This window comes from Plectropomus leopardus, unplaced genomic scaffold, assembly GCF_008729295.1.
Source record: "Plectropomus leopardus isolate mb unplaced genomic scaffold, YSFRI_Pleo_2.0 unplaced_scaffold37, whole genome shotgun sequence".
Taxonomy (NCBI): domain Eukaryota; kingdom Metazoa; phylum Chordata; class Actinopteri; order Perciformes; family Serranidae; genus Plectropomus; species Plectropomus leopardus.
In genome coordinates this window covers 1-15,907 of record NW_024640462.1, presented here as the reverse complement: position 1 = coordinate 15,907, position 15,907 = coordinate 1, and the positions used below count along the sequence as shown (strand labels likewise).

At 39.5% G+C, this 15,907-nt stretch overlaps 1 protein-coding gene across 1 annotated transcript; it reads right to left on the bottom strand.

Moving 5' to 3' along the window:
* Nucleotides 1–2,179: 2,179 nt before the first annotated feature.
* LOC121938886 (tripartite motif-containing protein 45-like) lies at nucleotides 2,180–15,903 on the bottom strand (the record flags this gene model as incomplete). Its single annotated transcript, XM_042482040.1, has 8 exons — nucleotides 2,180–3,742; nucleotides 4,829–4,955; nucleotides 5,363–5,477; nucleotides 8,079–8,208; nucleotides 13,789–14,105; nucleotides 14,334–14,479; nucleotides 14,586–14,874; nucleotides 15,449–15,903. Coding segments are annotated over 8 exons (1,734 nt in total), but the record flags the coding sequence as incomplete, so codon positions are not given.
* Nucleotides 15,904–15,907: the final 4 nt, after the last annotated feature.

The window sequence follows — 15,907 nt, the reverse complement described above, 5'->3', positions numbered from 1 at the left end:
CAACAGTGGCTCTCTCCTGCCACCTGGTGGTTTGCAGAGGGATCATCAAGGTCACTGAATTGTGAAAAGCAATTAGCTTGATTTATTTCAAAATCATGACCAACTGAAGAAGAAATGACCCAAAGATTTGCAAGAAAATATGTTTTGAAAAGCAGAGGAAAATGACCCTAAAAGCACAAAAAAGGAAGTCAAAGACAAATAAATAAACCGAAAAAGTGCATAAAATAATTACATATGTGTAACATGTTTTCTAAAGATATCGAACCAATTGCTTCATTTGTCCAAAAGTTAAATACATGTGAAAGGCATCTCAGTTCAGCACTGTAACACTATCAACAAAGTTCTCAGTCTTTTTTTTTTTGCAAATCCATGAAAACAATTTCAATTCAAGGCTACTTTATTTGCCCCTGGGGAAATTAGTCGAGGACATAAAAGGCTGACACTCAAAGTTACAAATTTGGAGTAAATGGTGCATTTTTGTCATCAAGTCCATGGCTAATCTTTACTGGGGGAAATTTGTTCTCCTCACTTCTAAAAATCCTGTTTTTGGGTGTCCCTCTCTTAAAGTTTCGGTTTGTCCCTAGAAGGGAGTGGCTGGAGCATAATTACTTGCATGTTGGCCTTTGGTTAAAAAAAAATAATATAAAAAAGTTACAAAACAATCACTTTATCATTATTTTACCAGGAAATGATTTCAGCATAAAAAGATAACTTCATATTTGAGTATTGTTTTACTAAAATAATGACATTTAATTTAAATTCCATATAAATTTAAGCTCTTTTGGGAAGAAAAGAATTATTTACCAAGTTACTGAGACATCACTGCGTTTCCGGTGGCTTTTTAGCCACCATATGTAGGAGATTTTTAGCAAGTCATTCATGCGTTGTGTGCTAGGATAGTGCCACGAAAAAGCAGTTGTTTTAACTGAGACATCGCTGTGTTTCCAGTGGGTACTGTGCACGCAACAGTAGGTATTTTGAGCTAAAACCTGACCTTTTCCTCACCATAACCAGTATTTTTTTTACACAAATGTTTCCAACATGGATCTTGCGGCAAAGTTCCATCAGAAAACGAAGTAGATCATGAAATCTGAGAAATGTGTGTTTATTTGATTGTACAGGCTGAAATGTTTGTGTAAAAAGTTGCGTATCAGAATAAAGCACTATTAGGATGAGTGTACAGTCAGTGTGACAGCAGCAACATGTCGATTCCTGGATCTTAGACCGCAAATCAAAAAGACTAGTCCTCAAGTCTCCTCAAGTATTTGCATATTTGTCCGTTTAAGTATTCATCTTTACAGTCAGTAGTAAAAAAACACACACATATTAGCACTCACACTCAGGAAAAGTCACATTCAGAATAGAGAAAATACACAAAGGCATTAAGTGTTTCATTATGAGTCTCACGTTTAAGTCAGTGCTGCGACACAGCCTCTGGAGAGGAGCGACTTTGTATTCAAAGAGGAGGCCGACTGCACCTTCTAGGTCACAGTGTTTCCCAGATAAAACCCTCTTCACCAGGAGGCACGCTGGAGTCGGAGTGCTAATGAGACTGATGGAAAAAACGCGATTCTGTGCACATTTGATGGACTTTTTCCTCATTAAAAATATTGATAAGGAGGCAACTGGTATGCATGTATGGAGCAAGACAAACAAGAGCATGTTTCACATAATAAACAGAAAAATGAGCGTTTTGAGTTTACAGATGCTGTATTCCAGCTCAGTGCTTATTTCAGGTCATATTCAGGATGAGTGATTCTATGCTCCTTTCTGTCATGAATGTACGATAACAGAAACACAAGTATCCATAAACACAGAGATCAGGGGAGTTAATTAGCCCTGGAGTTTGGAAGAACTGTGTGGCACCACGACATACGCATCAACTCCTCAATGAAGTAAAATCGTTGTGTAATATTTACTTAGTATTAATTGTTATCCATTTTAACCAAATGTTCCCTATGTGTAGTTAGTACCATGGAATAATTTTACAGAAGTGTAAGAATAAAGAAAGACTTTGAAGACAGTCAGTCTATGACACAGTATGACTTAGGTGTTGTTGGTGTTGTACATACAACTTGAATTACTGTTTATAAACTGTTTATCGTGTGTTTGTGTGCAGGCGCATACATTCGTGTGTATATATATTATGCTTAATATTTATGAATGTGTGTATGTGTATATGTGTGAATTCAGTGGGACATATATATGTGCATGTATGTATAAATGCATGTTTATCTTTGTATGTATGTGAGTCTGAGAGATTAAGTTCACAAATTAAGTAACTGATCAGCTGAGAAGGGGCAGGAAATAATTTTATACTTGCTCCTACTCCTTTTTGAACATGTAAGATGCAATTTCTTGTTACTTATTTAAAGCTGTTCATTAAGTCTTTTGTAAAGGTTATCATCCTTGTCTTTGTTATTTTGTTTAATTTTTATCTTTTTCTGTTTGTTTGCTTTACATGTTCAAAATACCTACCTACCTAATAAAATCATAAAAGGTGGGGTAAATATTTAGCTTTTATTTATTGATAAATGGCCCTGTTATGTGGGTCGCTACTTATTATTTGGTAAATATTACTTACAAATAAAAAAGTAAGTACATGTTGTTAGTTCTTTCACTGAAAGGCGAAGTCCCTCCACTTCTGGTGTCCCCTATTCAACCTTATTTTAGGAAAAACTATGTACAAGGTTTATCAATTCAAGACAATTTTTTAAAGTCAAGAAAGTCCGAGTTTGTTGTAGGTTTGTCCCAGTAATATTTAGTTTATCACCCACGCCAGCGAGCTCGATAAGAAGCTATGTTCCATTCACAAGTGCTACGCTGGTGCGTTTTATGAGCTTTTCTTCTTTGTTTTTCGATAATTTTGTCTGTGTTTAAGCATATGGCATACACTTTGATAAAATAGAGAATAGATAGAACTTTTAACGGTCCAGGCTGGCTTTAATCTTGGATTTTTCACTGTGCTTATTGATGATTCTTCATATTTTTCAGGATCACAGTTGTTTTTGAGGCACCGTATTTCAGGAGATATTTTCTTGACAGAAGTGTATAAAAAATATGAAACTATTCAAGTTCACCTGTGAGGTGATTCTCTGCATTTCTATTTAAATGAGTTTTACCATTTAGATATCAAACACCGAATTCAGGAAAATTGGCAGCAGCTTCAAGGTTAAAAAAATACAATCTGTTTTTATTATTAGCCGGGGGAAGAAAAGTCTTCTTTAAGGTTCCCATCAGTGGGACTTTAACACATTTGATTGAGGCTGCTGTGATTTCTGCATTTCATCCTCTGTCTTGTCACAGATCAGAAGAGCTTAGAAACAAAAGGCACTTTACAACAGATTCGGATTCGTAGCTTTGGTGTTTGTCTCTAGTGGTGAGCCGGCTACTCTGCGTCTGGCGGAGATGATCGCTCTCCAGACACAGCGACTTTGAAGTCCTGCCTCCGTCGCTGTGTCTTCGGAGTTTCACTTTTTCTGACCTTTTTTAAGATTTACACCAAAAAGCTCACCTCCCAGCTGCTCTAACCTTCTGGTTGCCGCCATCCGTTATTAACTTGCATCACGTGGACAGGTCTCGTCACCTCAGAGCTCCACGGTCCGCAGGTGGCCGCGCGGGGAAACTGCCGCCAACACGCTCTGTGGCAAACACTCTGACTGCTCCACCGTGCTGCCGCAACAGGACCAGTGGGGCTTCCCAGGATGTCCTTTATGACCGTGACCGCAACCTTTAAATCCTCCTGCAGTCAGACAGACAGGGAGGAGGACGGACATGAGATGAAGGCCAACTTTGAGGTTTGTGAGTCCTAAGCTTTTATTGTTTAAATAAGAGCTGTTTTATATCAGTGTCTTCTATATGTAGCTGTGGAGGAATGCAACTAAGTATATGCATAAGTACACACTATGTACAGTTTTGAAATACCTGTACTTTACTTGAGTATATCCATTTTACTCCACCAGATCAATCTTGATTGTTTCGGTGTGAGTTTCTGAGTGTTGGAGATCTTGGTCGTAGAAATGTCTGCTTTCTCTCCAGTATTATAGAACTAAATGGCACTCGGCTTGCAGTGCTAAAAGTGCCAAAAAAAACATTTAAAAAACTCGACATAAATGTCTCTTTCAAGAAATAAAGACCCCGTTACTCAAGATAATCCACAGATTTTTTTTTTGAGCAGTTGCATGTAGAAACAATTTTCTTTCAAACTACACTGGGATTTCTACAGCTTAAGGCATGTGGGGTTTAAGTTTTTTTTAAAGATTTTGGATGCCTCTTGGAATTAAACTTGAGACTAATAATAAAAACATGCATCAACATCAATGACATAAGGTTGGGAGGAAATATATTTTACTTTTTAAATATTTATTGTAACATAAAACATGAATCTTTGATGATGTTAATGCAAGAGGCTTTTTGTAAGTTATTATTATTTTTTTTAGCTTTTTATAGGCAATGTCAGAAAACAAAATTCATAAAAATCTCATTTCAGGTGTCTCAGCATTTTTAAGACTTTTGAAAGACAGACAAAATACATTTTAATGCCAGTTAAGGCCTAATTTTTAGATGAATGGATTTGTTGCCTTTTAAGACTTTTAATGGATCTGTGGGAATCCGCTGGTAGATGACCTATCACCAAACCAATGAGGACATCAATAATATTTACAACTCATGCTGTCACAAGAACGAGCCTCTGTTCATAAGTGGATGCACACAGTGATACATCCTTTAAAAATGTCTGGAGGGAGACTTTAAGAACAATTTTGTGCGCAAGTTTTGTTGTGTTTGTTTCCCTTTCTAAGGGAATATTTTAAAAATTTATTTTTTGTACCTGGCATGGTTCCTGCGCAGCCACAGCGAGCCTCTTTGGCACCTCCGCTGGAGCAGAAAGAGCAGCAGTGAAACGTCCCGCTGTGACGCCTGAACTTCCTTTTCACATTCAGAAGAAACGGAGAACCCTGCAGGACGAGACGGGAAAGAGTCAGTGAGCCGGTGAGTCGAAACAAAAACTGAAAAATGACTGAATTCTGATGAGTCAAACAAGCATCCAATTAGGTAAATTTAACACCAGAGCTCTCGAACACAGCATGTTTAATTTTTTCTTTGGTCTAAAGAGAATTTTGTCCACGCTGATTTAATGTGTCAGGATGATGTTAACAGCCCTGAGGAGGCAACCTGTGAGCGGCGGGCAAAACCGTGTTTCTGTCAAACCTAATTTTAAGATGTCGTCCTCTCAGCTGCAAAACATCATTAATAACCGTTTATCTTACTATAAATAATCGTTAGAATAAAATGTGCTTCAAATAAACTGATTCCCTGGATTCTCATATTTTGCAGTGACAAACTCCATGAGTCGGTTTTGTACCTTGACGTGTTGAGCTTTGACACAAACCCACACTGAGTAGGTTCCTGGCTCTTCAGGTGTGTATGAAACTCGGTAAGAACCATCGTTGTTGTCAAGCACCGTCGTCTCCACTGTGCTGAAGGAAAGAAAACAAAGCATCTTGTTAACGGTGAATATTACTGAGAAAATGAAGCTGATGAAGCTAGAAATATATCTTAAAGCTTGTTGTCATTGGACTAAAAAATCCCACTATAAACTTTGAGCATACTGCAATTAAAGTGGACAGAGAGAAAACTACACTTCTCTTCCTCCTGTTCAGGTTCAAATTTATGCTCAAACACTTGGCAAAGCACATAACAAATGAACAACCATTTCTTGTTTGTATTATCACCAATCTCTGTTTCACAATCAGCTGATTCTTAATTTAAGGTTATCTGTTTGACAAGCTTAGTCAAATTCTTCTCTGACAAACAACCAGAGATCATAACTCATCCATACATGTGTTTTATAGACATGTATTTTGATTTCTGCTTGGAAAACAAAGCCCTCACAAGGTGCTGGCTACTTCCTGAACCCCTGACAATACAGGGTGGATAGATATAGTAAATGATATTTATGTTATGGAAAAGATGACTTTCTCTTCTTTGCCATCAGAAGTGTGTTCATTGGGCTCTGTACCAAATATGTAAGACCTTTACAGCCAGATTTTGTAGAGGTATTGGATAAATGACCGTATTATGTTATTCTATTCTGACTGCTATTCTTTTACATGCACACTTTGTCTCTAATAAATTGAAAAAAAAAAAAAAAAAAACATTTTTGGAAAATCTGAACAGTAGGGGGAATTTAACTGTCTGTCTTGATTTATGTTCTGTACTACAAAACAAACAAACATACACACCGATAACCTCTCTTAACTCCCTGAGTTAAGTTTAAAAAAAACAACAACAAAAACATTACCTTCAAGAAGTGCTAAAAAAATATGAGAATTTTGAAACATAATTTTAAGTATTTAACTATAATTATAAGTCATAATTTTCCCCTCAGGCATTTTTCCTTAGCTTTTATGAAATTTTTATTTATTTATTTTTTTTTTAAACTACTTATTTCTGCAAGTTGTGTAACATTTCTTACCAAGTTGCTCATTGCCTTTTTACTGCATATCTTGAATAAATCACAACAATGTGTCCAGAGCTCAAAGGTTTAAAAACCTGTGAAAAGCATCTGAAAGCAGCACAAGAAAAGTGATGTCGCTCTAAGTTTCAAAGGGTTAACCTCTGCACAACAACTGAAGTAAATCATGGTGTTAATATGCCACAGGTTAACCTATTTTATGCATCAACATGTCACCACCTCCGACACTACTGATCATTTTTACTGCATAAACTAGGAGGTTGTGATGATAACTGAAATGTAACAGGTTTGGTGCACTCGAGGAAGTGGTTTGTGTGGTTGTTTACTAAGAAATGGTGCTGGTCACACTAGAGTTTATCAAGGTAACCACATCAGATCTGGTGCAAGTGACTGCGGTTTGATGATGCAGGTCACTCAGATTACACGCTGTAGATGGAGCACACATGCCGCCCTCACTTGGCTGCAAGAGTTAATAAACTAAAAAGGGCAGGCACTCATGCATGCGGGCTGCTGTGGATAACTGATGATGGTGAGAATCAGATATTAATCAGACATGAGTCCTTTTGACGTTGCCATTAATGGAGGAAAAAAAAAAACCTCTTATGGTTGAAGAATATTTAATTAAAGTGAAACATGATTAAAAGTTGTTTGTGTGCTTTCGGAGAGGTCTATTAAGGGTGTCGCTCCTCAAAGCAAAGTAGCAAAAACAGCTTAGCACACAGGTGCAGCGTGCTCTGCTGACCTGCTCGCAGCAGCTGGGTGGCAGACGGTGAAAAACTTGAGATCTCGACACTAAAACTGCTGCATGTGGCTGTATTGAAAATGACACTCGCATTACTGTGAGAGTAAAACCTCACGGTGCCCCCATGAAAATGCACTTCCCCAGCACAAATATAGAGCCATCAATACCTCGCTCCAGGAAACTGGAGCCGGGCTGGATGACATGGCCTATGAATAATATTTATATAAAAGCAGTACTTTTTGGCTATATCATGATGCATGATACATATATAGGTATTTTGAAATCCCTGATAAACTTCTGTAGATTACTAAAATACTAAACTACCGATATAATTAAGTTATATAAAGTACTGTTCGATAAAGCTAAATGAAGCACTGTTGTAATCAAGTTATATAAAGCACTTTTTAACATAAAACTGTATTGAAGTGCTGTTACAATAAAGATAAATAAAGTACAGTTACAAGAAAATTAAATAAAGTATTTTTGCAACAAAGTTAAATAAAGTACTGTCAACATAAAGCTAAATAAAGTACTGTCATAAGAAAGTTAAATTAAGTACTGTTATAGTAAAGTTAAATAAATTACTGTTACAATAAAGTAAAAAAAAATACTATAAAAGTATTGGTACAATAAGTAAGCAATATCACACAAGAGGGAGTGCTGTTATCCTGAAAATCATCACTGCTGTGATTCCGTTATTTATAGTAATGCAATCCATTGAATATTATGAATATATCACCCACCTCTAGGTTAAAGGTAAGTTTTATCATCGACCCGGCCTGTTCCCTCTTATTCTGTGAATCAGAGAGCTTCCTGAAAACTAAACTGTCGACACAGCAGGTCAGACTCTCCGACACTCACCACTTTTTCTTCTCCTTGTGAACGATGCTGACCAGGACGTGCTCTCCACCTCGCGCCACCTGCTCCCCGGCTGCGTCTCGGCACAGCAGCGTGAAGTGGCCCTGCTGACCCTCCCTGCCCGTCTGCAGACCTGTGACCGGAGGGTTAGAGGTCAGAGGTTAGAGGTTAGAGGTCATGATAATGCACTGTCAAACACACACAGATAATGTACATCTATTAATGTGACGCAGAAAGGTTTTATATAAGCGCACAAATAAAGGACACATCAAAAAAGCCGGAAAAAACTCTCGGACAATCTTGACTCAAGTATACACGCACACACTCTGCAAACAAACAAGAGGCAGAAAAAACACAGATATTATGCCGACCTCAAACCAAATGACTTTTCAAGCATTTTTTCAGACAAATTTCCGTTGTAGTATCACTAGTTTTACCTCACTAAAGTTGTCATAACACGCAGTCCTTTTCTTGTCTTGACATTCTGACAAAACCAAACATGTTTAATACGTTATAAATTTTTAGTTTCGGCTCCAGCAATAGCTGCACTTTCTCCAGCACCAAACAGGAATCAGCAGATCAGCTGACATCAGCTAACCGTCAGAGGCTGGTTGCAAGTTGAGGCAACAAAATACAAAATACTATAAGTATGTAGTATACACAAATACCATTTCTTTATGGATTATATTGATGCCGAACTTACAAGATTACTGTCTACAAATGACACCTTTTACCTTGTGTTTCTGGAGTTATGTATTTTTGTGAACAAAACAGAATTGTTAAATCTCATATTTCTTAAAGGGAGTTTGGCATATTCAACATCAGGAGCAAGGATGGAAAAAAGTTTCTAAAGCAATACAGTTTTAGTCTTGAAAATTGTGACCTTGCAAGATACCCAGCATTTGCAAAAGTTTTATAGTGGATGACTAAAAACTCACATTTTTCTTTAGATGTGAGAGGGTGTCAAATTTAAGTCTTTTTTTAAAATAAACTAGGCATTAGAAGGAGAGAAAGACTTGTCTCTCTGAGTTAAACATTAGATCACAGATGCTCGTCACACTGAAAGCGGCACTTCATCATTCAGACACACCGCAACACCAGGACAGACATTTGCCCCTGAAGACTCTGAACACACAGACACACACACCATCTCACCCTCAAAACAGCCCCCGACTGACTGCTTACATAAGCCCATCTCCCCCTCAGCATATGGCGGCTGCAGTCAGTGTGAGTGTGACTCCAGGCACAAATGGGCTTCAGTGCTGCTGACCCAACATTTCCAAAAGCCTCACATCATTATTTCGTGTTTCATTAAGTTATTCTGGGGAACACAACTGCTGGAGATATTCATCAGCTATTGTGGCGTCGCTGTCACGTTAAAGCCAACATCGTTTGTGTTGATATCAGTGATTTATGTTGCTTTGCATTTTGTGTCAGACTCTATTAGCTGCTCGGTAACTAATGATCCGGCTCTGTGTTCATCCATCTGTTGTTATTCAGCGTTTTCCTGTAGCTGCTGGGGCATCTGTTTGGATGCTGTTGCAGTTGCTCCTGTTGATAATAAAACTATTTCTGCTAATCCTGATCATCCCTAAAGGTTTGATAACTGCAGACAAAGAAAATGAAATAACACAAACGCAGCTGAGTCAGTTCAGTATTTCACACAGAATCAGAATCTATTGTCATATCATTTATCATTTTGTGCCTTCTCTCTAAATTCTGCCATTTTAGGGGGTCAGTGAACACAGCACAGGCGAAACTTATCATGAGTTTTTCTTTTTTTAATTCTAATTGATTAGTTGATCCAATCAGAGCTGATCAGATCAATGGGTGACAGGAGAAGCAGAGTGCAGAGTTAAGTTTCACTTTCACTGCACCTTGTGTTCTGCTGCTCCATCTGTGACAACAGTACGCTCCGCTGTGCAATGAATAACTGCACAGTATATATAATTCATTCTCATTAAAAATGTTTTAATTATGACAGCCCACAACAAATAATATAATTTTTGTCTGTTTTCTCCACCTCTCTTTGAGGCTCCCTTTGCCTGAAAAACACTAAAAACCCCTGGGCTAAATAATCAATCAAAAAAATAAAATAAATAAAATAAAATAAAATAAATAGGATAATCACAAGTTTAAGCTCTAGCTATAAAATCAAATATCTAAAGGTTATTAATATTATACATCAATATTTTAGCAGTAAACCAATTTGCTTCTTAACACAGAATTTTTTTTTATCTTTCATTATATACACCCATATAGGTGATTTTAATTACTTGGGCTGATCAAAGCTCTCACTCGGGCTGTGTGTGCGTGTGTGTGTGTTTGTGTATACAGGGTGTGTTTGATTGACATTTCTCACACTCTCCTGTTAGCTTAGGATTGGGCACTTTACACTTTAATCATTTTAATTGGTACATGGAGTCAGCTCATATCTTTTCTTTGTAGCTGCAACCAGGTAACAGAAGACACTGTGTATGTGTGTGTGTGTGTGTGTGTGTGTGTGGTGAGACTGTTACAATTTATATATTAGGAGGATCTGTCATCCACATTCTTGCTATTTTTACTCAAACACAGGATTGAGTGCAGTAATTACTACCACTACCATCCCTAAAACCTGCTACTACAACAATTACCATCATCTGGACCAGTAGTCTATTACTTCTATCACTGCTGCAACTAACGACTGTGAACGATCTGTGAATTAGTGTGTGTGTGCTCGCTAAGCCAAGCACCCAGCAGCTGTCCCTGTTAAAGACGCAGCTGTTCTGGCCCATATTTCACCTGTGCTGCGGTCCAAATCCGCCACTTCAGACCTTCTTATCACGCAGAGAGAGCGGATTACTGCCAGTAAGCCTGTGTGATTTCTGCTTTCTAATAGTCAACACCGAAATCTTGCCTTTATCGCCCCCCTTTAAATGAAAGAGTGGCTGATGAACGTTAACTCGGGAGGGACAAACAACCTAAAGTGGGTTTAGCTGATGCTGTGATACTATGGATTTATACAGCTCAATCCCACATACAAAAAAAGAGTAAATACAAAAAGGAAGTGTGGATGAATGGAAAGTTTACCGCCTGTGGCCTCAAACAAAACAAAATGCACACAAGCGCCCACACAAATGTTTGACACAAAGCACACACCGACCTCTTGGCAAACACTACAACAAAACACTAATGCACCTCAGTAGTATTGAAGTCTTTGTTTGTTGAGGTTTTCCATTTCCCACGCTGGTAAACACGACTTTAAGCCTTTCTTTGAGTCAAACTGCTACAAATCTCTGCTGGCTGAGGGACAACATTTCCATGTGCTCTTAAGAGTAATGTCTTCGGGGCTACAGCTTTCAGTATCAGTTTATCTGTAAATTAAATTATTTATTTATTCAATAATCAAGACATTATTCAGTCTATGAAAGGTCAGAAAAGAGTAAAAAAGTCCACCACAGTTTCCTACAGCTCAAGTTTACGTCTTCAAATTGCCTTTTTTGAGCAACCAAAAGTCCAAACCTTAAAAATATTAAAAACGTTGCAAAACACTTGGGAAGCTGAAGCTGGAAGCAGCAAAAATAATTAATGCATCATCGACACTGCTGTTTGCAACAGCCCAGACAGGTAAGGTGAATTTATTTTTTTGCGGGCAGTTTTGGCCAAAACCTGATTGTAAACCTTGGCCAGTATTTGAAATAAATAAATGAAATCTCTCAGCTCACTAACTTAAAGTTAAGTTAAGTAAAGTAGAGTTAAGTAGAGTGCGTATGAGTCTGTGTGGGAACCTACATGCTACTGACCTCGCGGCCATACGGAAACTATGAATTGGCCCTTACTGTATAAGTCCTCTTATATTATTGTTTATGTGTGTGTAAATTAACCCTTTGAAATCTAAGCAAATTGGCTTTTTTTTAAAGAAATATGGGAGGAGGGTAATGAGCAAGTTAATAAGAAATGGTCCAAAAATTTGCAAGAAACTATTAGAAAGTTATATGAAAAAACAAAGCAAAAAGAAAAGTAAAAATTAAAAAAAAAAAAAAAAAAAATCTAATTTTCTCAGCTTTCAGAGGCTTAAATGTGTGTGAAAGGCATCTGAACATAACACAATAAAACTGATGTCAAAAGGTTCCAAAGGGTTAACAAACATTATGCTCAAGCTAGTCATGTTGCCCACCAAGGGTGTGTGTGAGTGTGAGTGATGTTATGTGTGTGTTTCTTACATTATGAAAGCGTGGAGGTTGAACTACTTGTGTTCAAACTTTAAAATCAGTCATTCCTGCCACTCGAAAATGTCCTGCAGCTACTTGCATTATCACTATTGTTTGTGTGTGTGTGTGTGTGTGTGTGTGTGTGTAAACATCCCCTCAGCTCTCCTGCACTGAGTCACCTCAACATTCCTTCAGTCTCGCAGGAATTCTTTGAGCACCCAGGAAGGCAACAATAACAGTCATTACGTGCTCCAGGAGTCTGACCTCCCCCACATCCTTATCCAATCCGCTCCACCCAGCCTCCTGTAACTACTCCCGCAGGGTGAACTCCTCAGATAGTTTTCATTCCTACCAGGCTGAGTAGCACTTTAGAAAATAAATATCTAACACAGAAGGTGCTCTGGATAATAAATGCATCCACAGCTTTTCAAACAAAAGACAGACTTAGGACAGCTCAGACTCCTGATTTTTTCTGATATCTGATCTTATCTGATATGCAATGGTGTAATCACCTGAGGGGTTGTTTGTGTAAGGCCAGCGTTAAGATAAACTACAGTTGTTTTGTTAATAAAAAAAAAATTAAAAAAAAAAAAAATAATATATATATATATATATTTCAATGCTATCAATGCACAAATACGTCGCCAACATGCGAACAAGCATATGACATCATCTAGCAACTTTTTTTGAATTATGGAGCTAGAACTGGCTTTCATGTTAAAAGAGTTGGCAACACTAGGCAGGTTTCCATTAACCCTAAAATTGCACAAATTGAAATTACTACTATGACATATGGCCAATGAAAACACATCAACTTTGTGTTGGCATTTCAGGCGATTCCAAAAAGCCATATTTCGCAAAACTGCAATGGAAACACTTTTTTTGCTTTCATAGGTCACATGATGCCATGGCTACGTGCTTGTCGGTAGGAACTGGCTCCCTCGGGCATGATGCAGCAGACACTGTAACTCCTCAAAAGTTGAGCGGCTCATCCGAAAGTTTTAAATTCACAATTCCTCTGTGAAACCGTGAACTATCACCTCTCAGAAATCCATCACACGTTGCCGCTCCCACGTATAAGGGTCTTACCTTTCCATTATCGCTCGCATAACACGCCTATGTCACGTTCGAATGGAAATACTAACGGCTAGTACGGTGGCTGCAATAGAAATAAAGGGCGAAGCTTTACACCACAGAGCAGTAACAGGCGTTTTAGTTGCATTAACACACTGTGGGATTTGATATTTTCATGAGCTTCATTGACAATGACAAAAATATGAAACCACAACCTTTTCTTTTAAAAGGAAGAAAATTGAAAAGTTAAAAAGAGAGAAAAAGGTTACAAAGTCATACGCAAACACCTGATCCCGAAAATACTTAATTTAGCCATTTATTCCAGGATATTAGCCTGGGTATTGACCTAATGAGGATAAAACAGCTCTGTGAGCACTGACTGAAAATTACTGGAATACGTGATATGGATTTTAAGAAAACACTTTTTATCCTAAGTATTTGCCTACCTTCCCCTTCTATGGTGCACTTGCTGAGGTCCACTGTCCTAGAGTTGATCACACCAACCACCGGGTAGCCGTCCACCACCCCTGCTGGTTCCCTGGGCAGGAAGCTGATGCCGCTGCCGTCATCCAGGGCGACGGTTGCCGGGTGGGGGTCGTAGCTGCTCTCCACCAGGCTGGTCAGTCTTCTCAGAGTCACTCCTTTAGCGCTGAGGATCTCTGCGTCTGAGCCGCAGCTCAGCAGTCTCTCCGCAAACTCCACACCGCCGCTGACGTCCAACAGAGCCTGCTGCAACTGCGCCCTCTGCAGGTAGAGCTGGTTCCTGTCCGACAAAGATAGAGTGGACTAGAAGTACCGCCACGTGGTTGTGCGCCTCAACGCAGTCAAGTGGCAATTTGATCTGTGTTATTTATAACTGCACTTATAATGGTATTAACTTTGTTCGTTAATATAGAACAACAAATCAATACAATAAACTGCTTTGAATCACTTTTTCTTTGAAATGTTGTATTTAAAGAAACAACTCTGTGGGAACTGTTTTTTGTCATACCTGCGTTGGACACGGAGCTCCTCCAGGCCGTGCAGCAGAGACAGGCAGTGGGATTCCACAGCGCTGGCGTAAGCTCGAGCAAACGCCCTCACCTCGCTCGCTGTTGCATCTACTCGTGCCTGCAAAGCGTCCTGGGATGCTTCCACCTAAAACAAATAGTTTGTTTTTTAATTAAGATACTTCATCTTTGTGAAAAGTCAAGTCTCTTTTTTAAGCTGTTGCTTTAAATAAACACTGAACTCTGTTTTGCACCTTCTGTAGTGACTCCTTCAGACGGTCCATACGAGGTCGCAGGCGCGCCGAGACCAGCTCCCGGATGCGGTCTCCATGGCGATCAATAACATCATGTGTGGGGCAGCAGCGGTGGTCGCGGTGCAGCGTGGCGGCACACTCCAGGCAGACGGGCAGGTCGCAGGGCTGACAGAAGAGACGAAGCTCTTGGCCGGGATGGAGGGAGCAGAGGACGGGGCGACTCAGACGACCACGAGACTTCAGCTCCTCCAGACACTGAACGGAGTGAGACGCTGTTCGCTTCTGCCGCCTGTAGACAGGAGAGAGAACAGATACAGATAGATACAGATAGATATTTATGTCAGAATAAACCTCTGGTGTAACCTCAGATCTGGTAAAAATACACCTGGAGATCAGACGTTACCTGTGACTGGCTGTGGGAGAAGAGAAAACATCTGAAATCAGGGTTGACAGATTATCGGCCTGGCCGATTATTAGAGCCGATATTTGGCATTTTGTCAATTTTTTGTACCAGCATTTCATTTTAATAATCACCAATAAAATTACTTAATGAAAAAGTGCAAAGAAAGTGTCCGAAAGGGAGGAACTTTTACTTTGTAAAACCTCAGGGACCTATTTTTATGACCTATTTTATTTTTCATTGAAATGTTTACTTCACTTTGTAAAAAAGTTGCTGGGAACTTGCTTTAGGCTATATGATGTTAAAAGCTTCAGTTTTGAAAATTTCAATGAGATATTCTCGCTATTTTTGTAAATAAATAATGGTTTCATCAATCTCATTAACTACTAATAATTAGTACTGAAAAACCAATATTGGTCGACCCCTACAAATAAACTCTATGTATGAACAGAGCAGACTCTACCTGTGCGCCTGGCAGCAGAACTCGCACAGGTTGACGCAGCAAACTTCGCAGCGGCTCTCGGCGCCTCCTTCGCCGCACAGGTCGCACCCCAGCGGGCCGTCCGTCACCAGGGTCTCCAGGAAGACCTCATCCAGCGCCAGGTGGTCTGTGCTCAGCCCTGCCGGTCCAGACGGAGGGATATCCACCTCGGAGTCGCAGTCCGGGCAGAGCACCGTGACAGTGACGGCGGGTCGGTCCTCCTCCGCCGCCTCCCCCCCGCTGCGCGAGGACACCGAGAACGGCTCCAGCTGGCCGATACAGTCCGAGCAGAAGGTGTGCAGGCAGGGGAGGATTTTAGGGTCCCGGTACAAGCGTTTACACACGTTACAAACCGCTCTCGGGTTCACCAAGTCTCCATTTTTTAGTTCATGCTCCGAGTGTAACTTCAGCGGCTCCGTGTTTTGTTTCAGCTCAGACTGG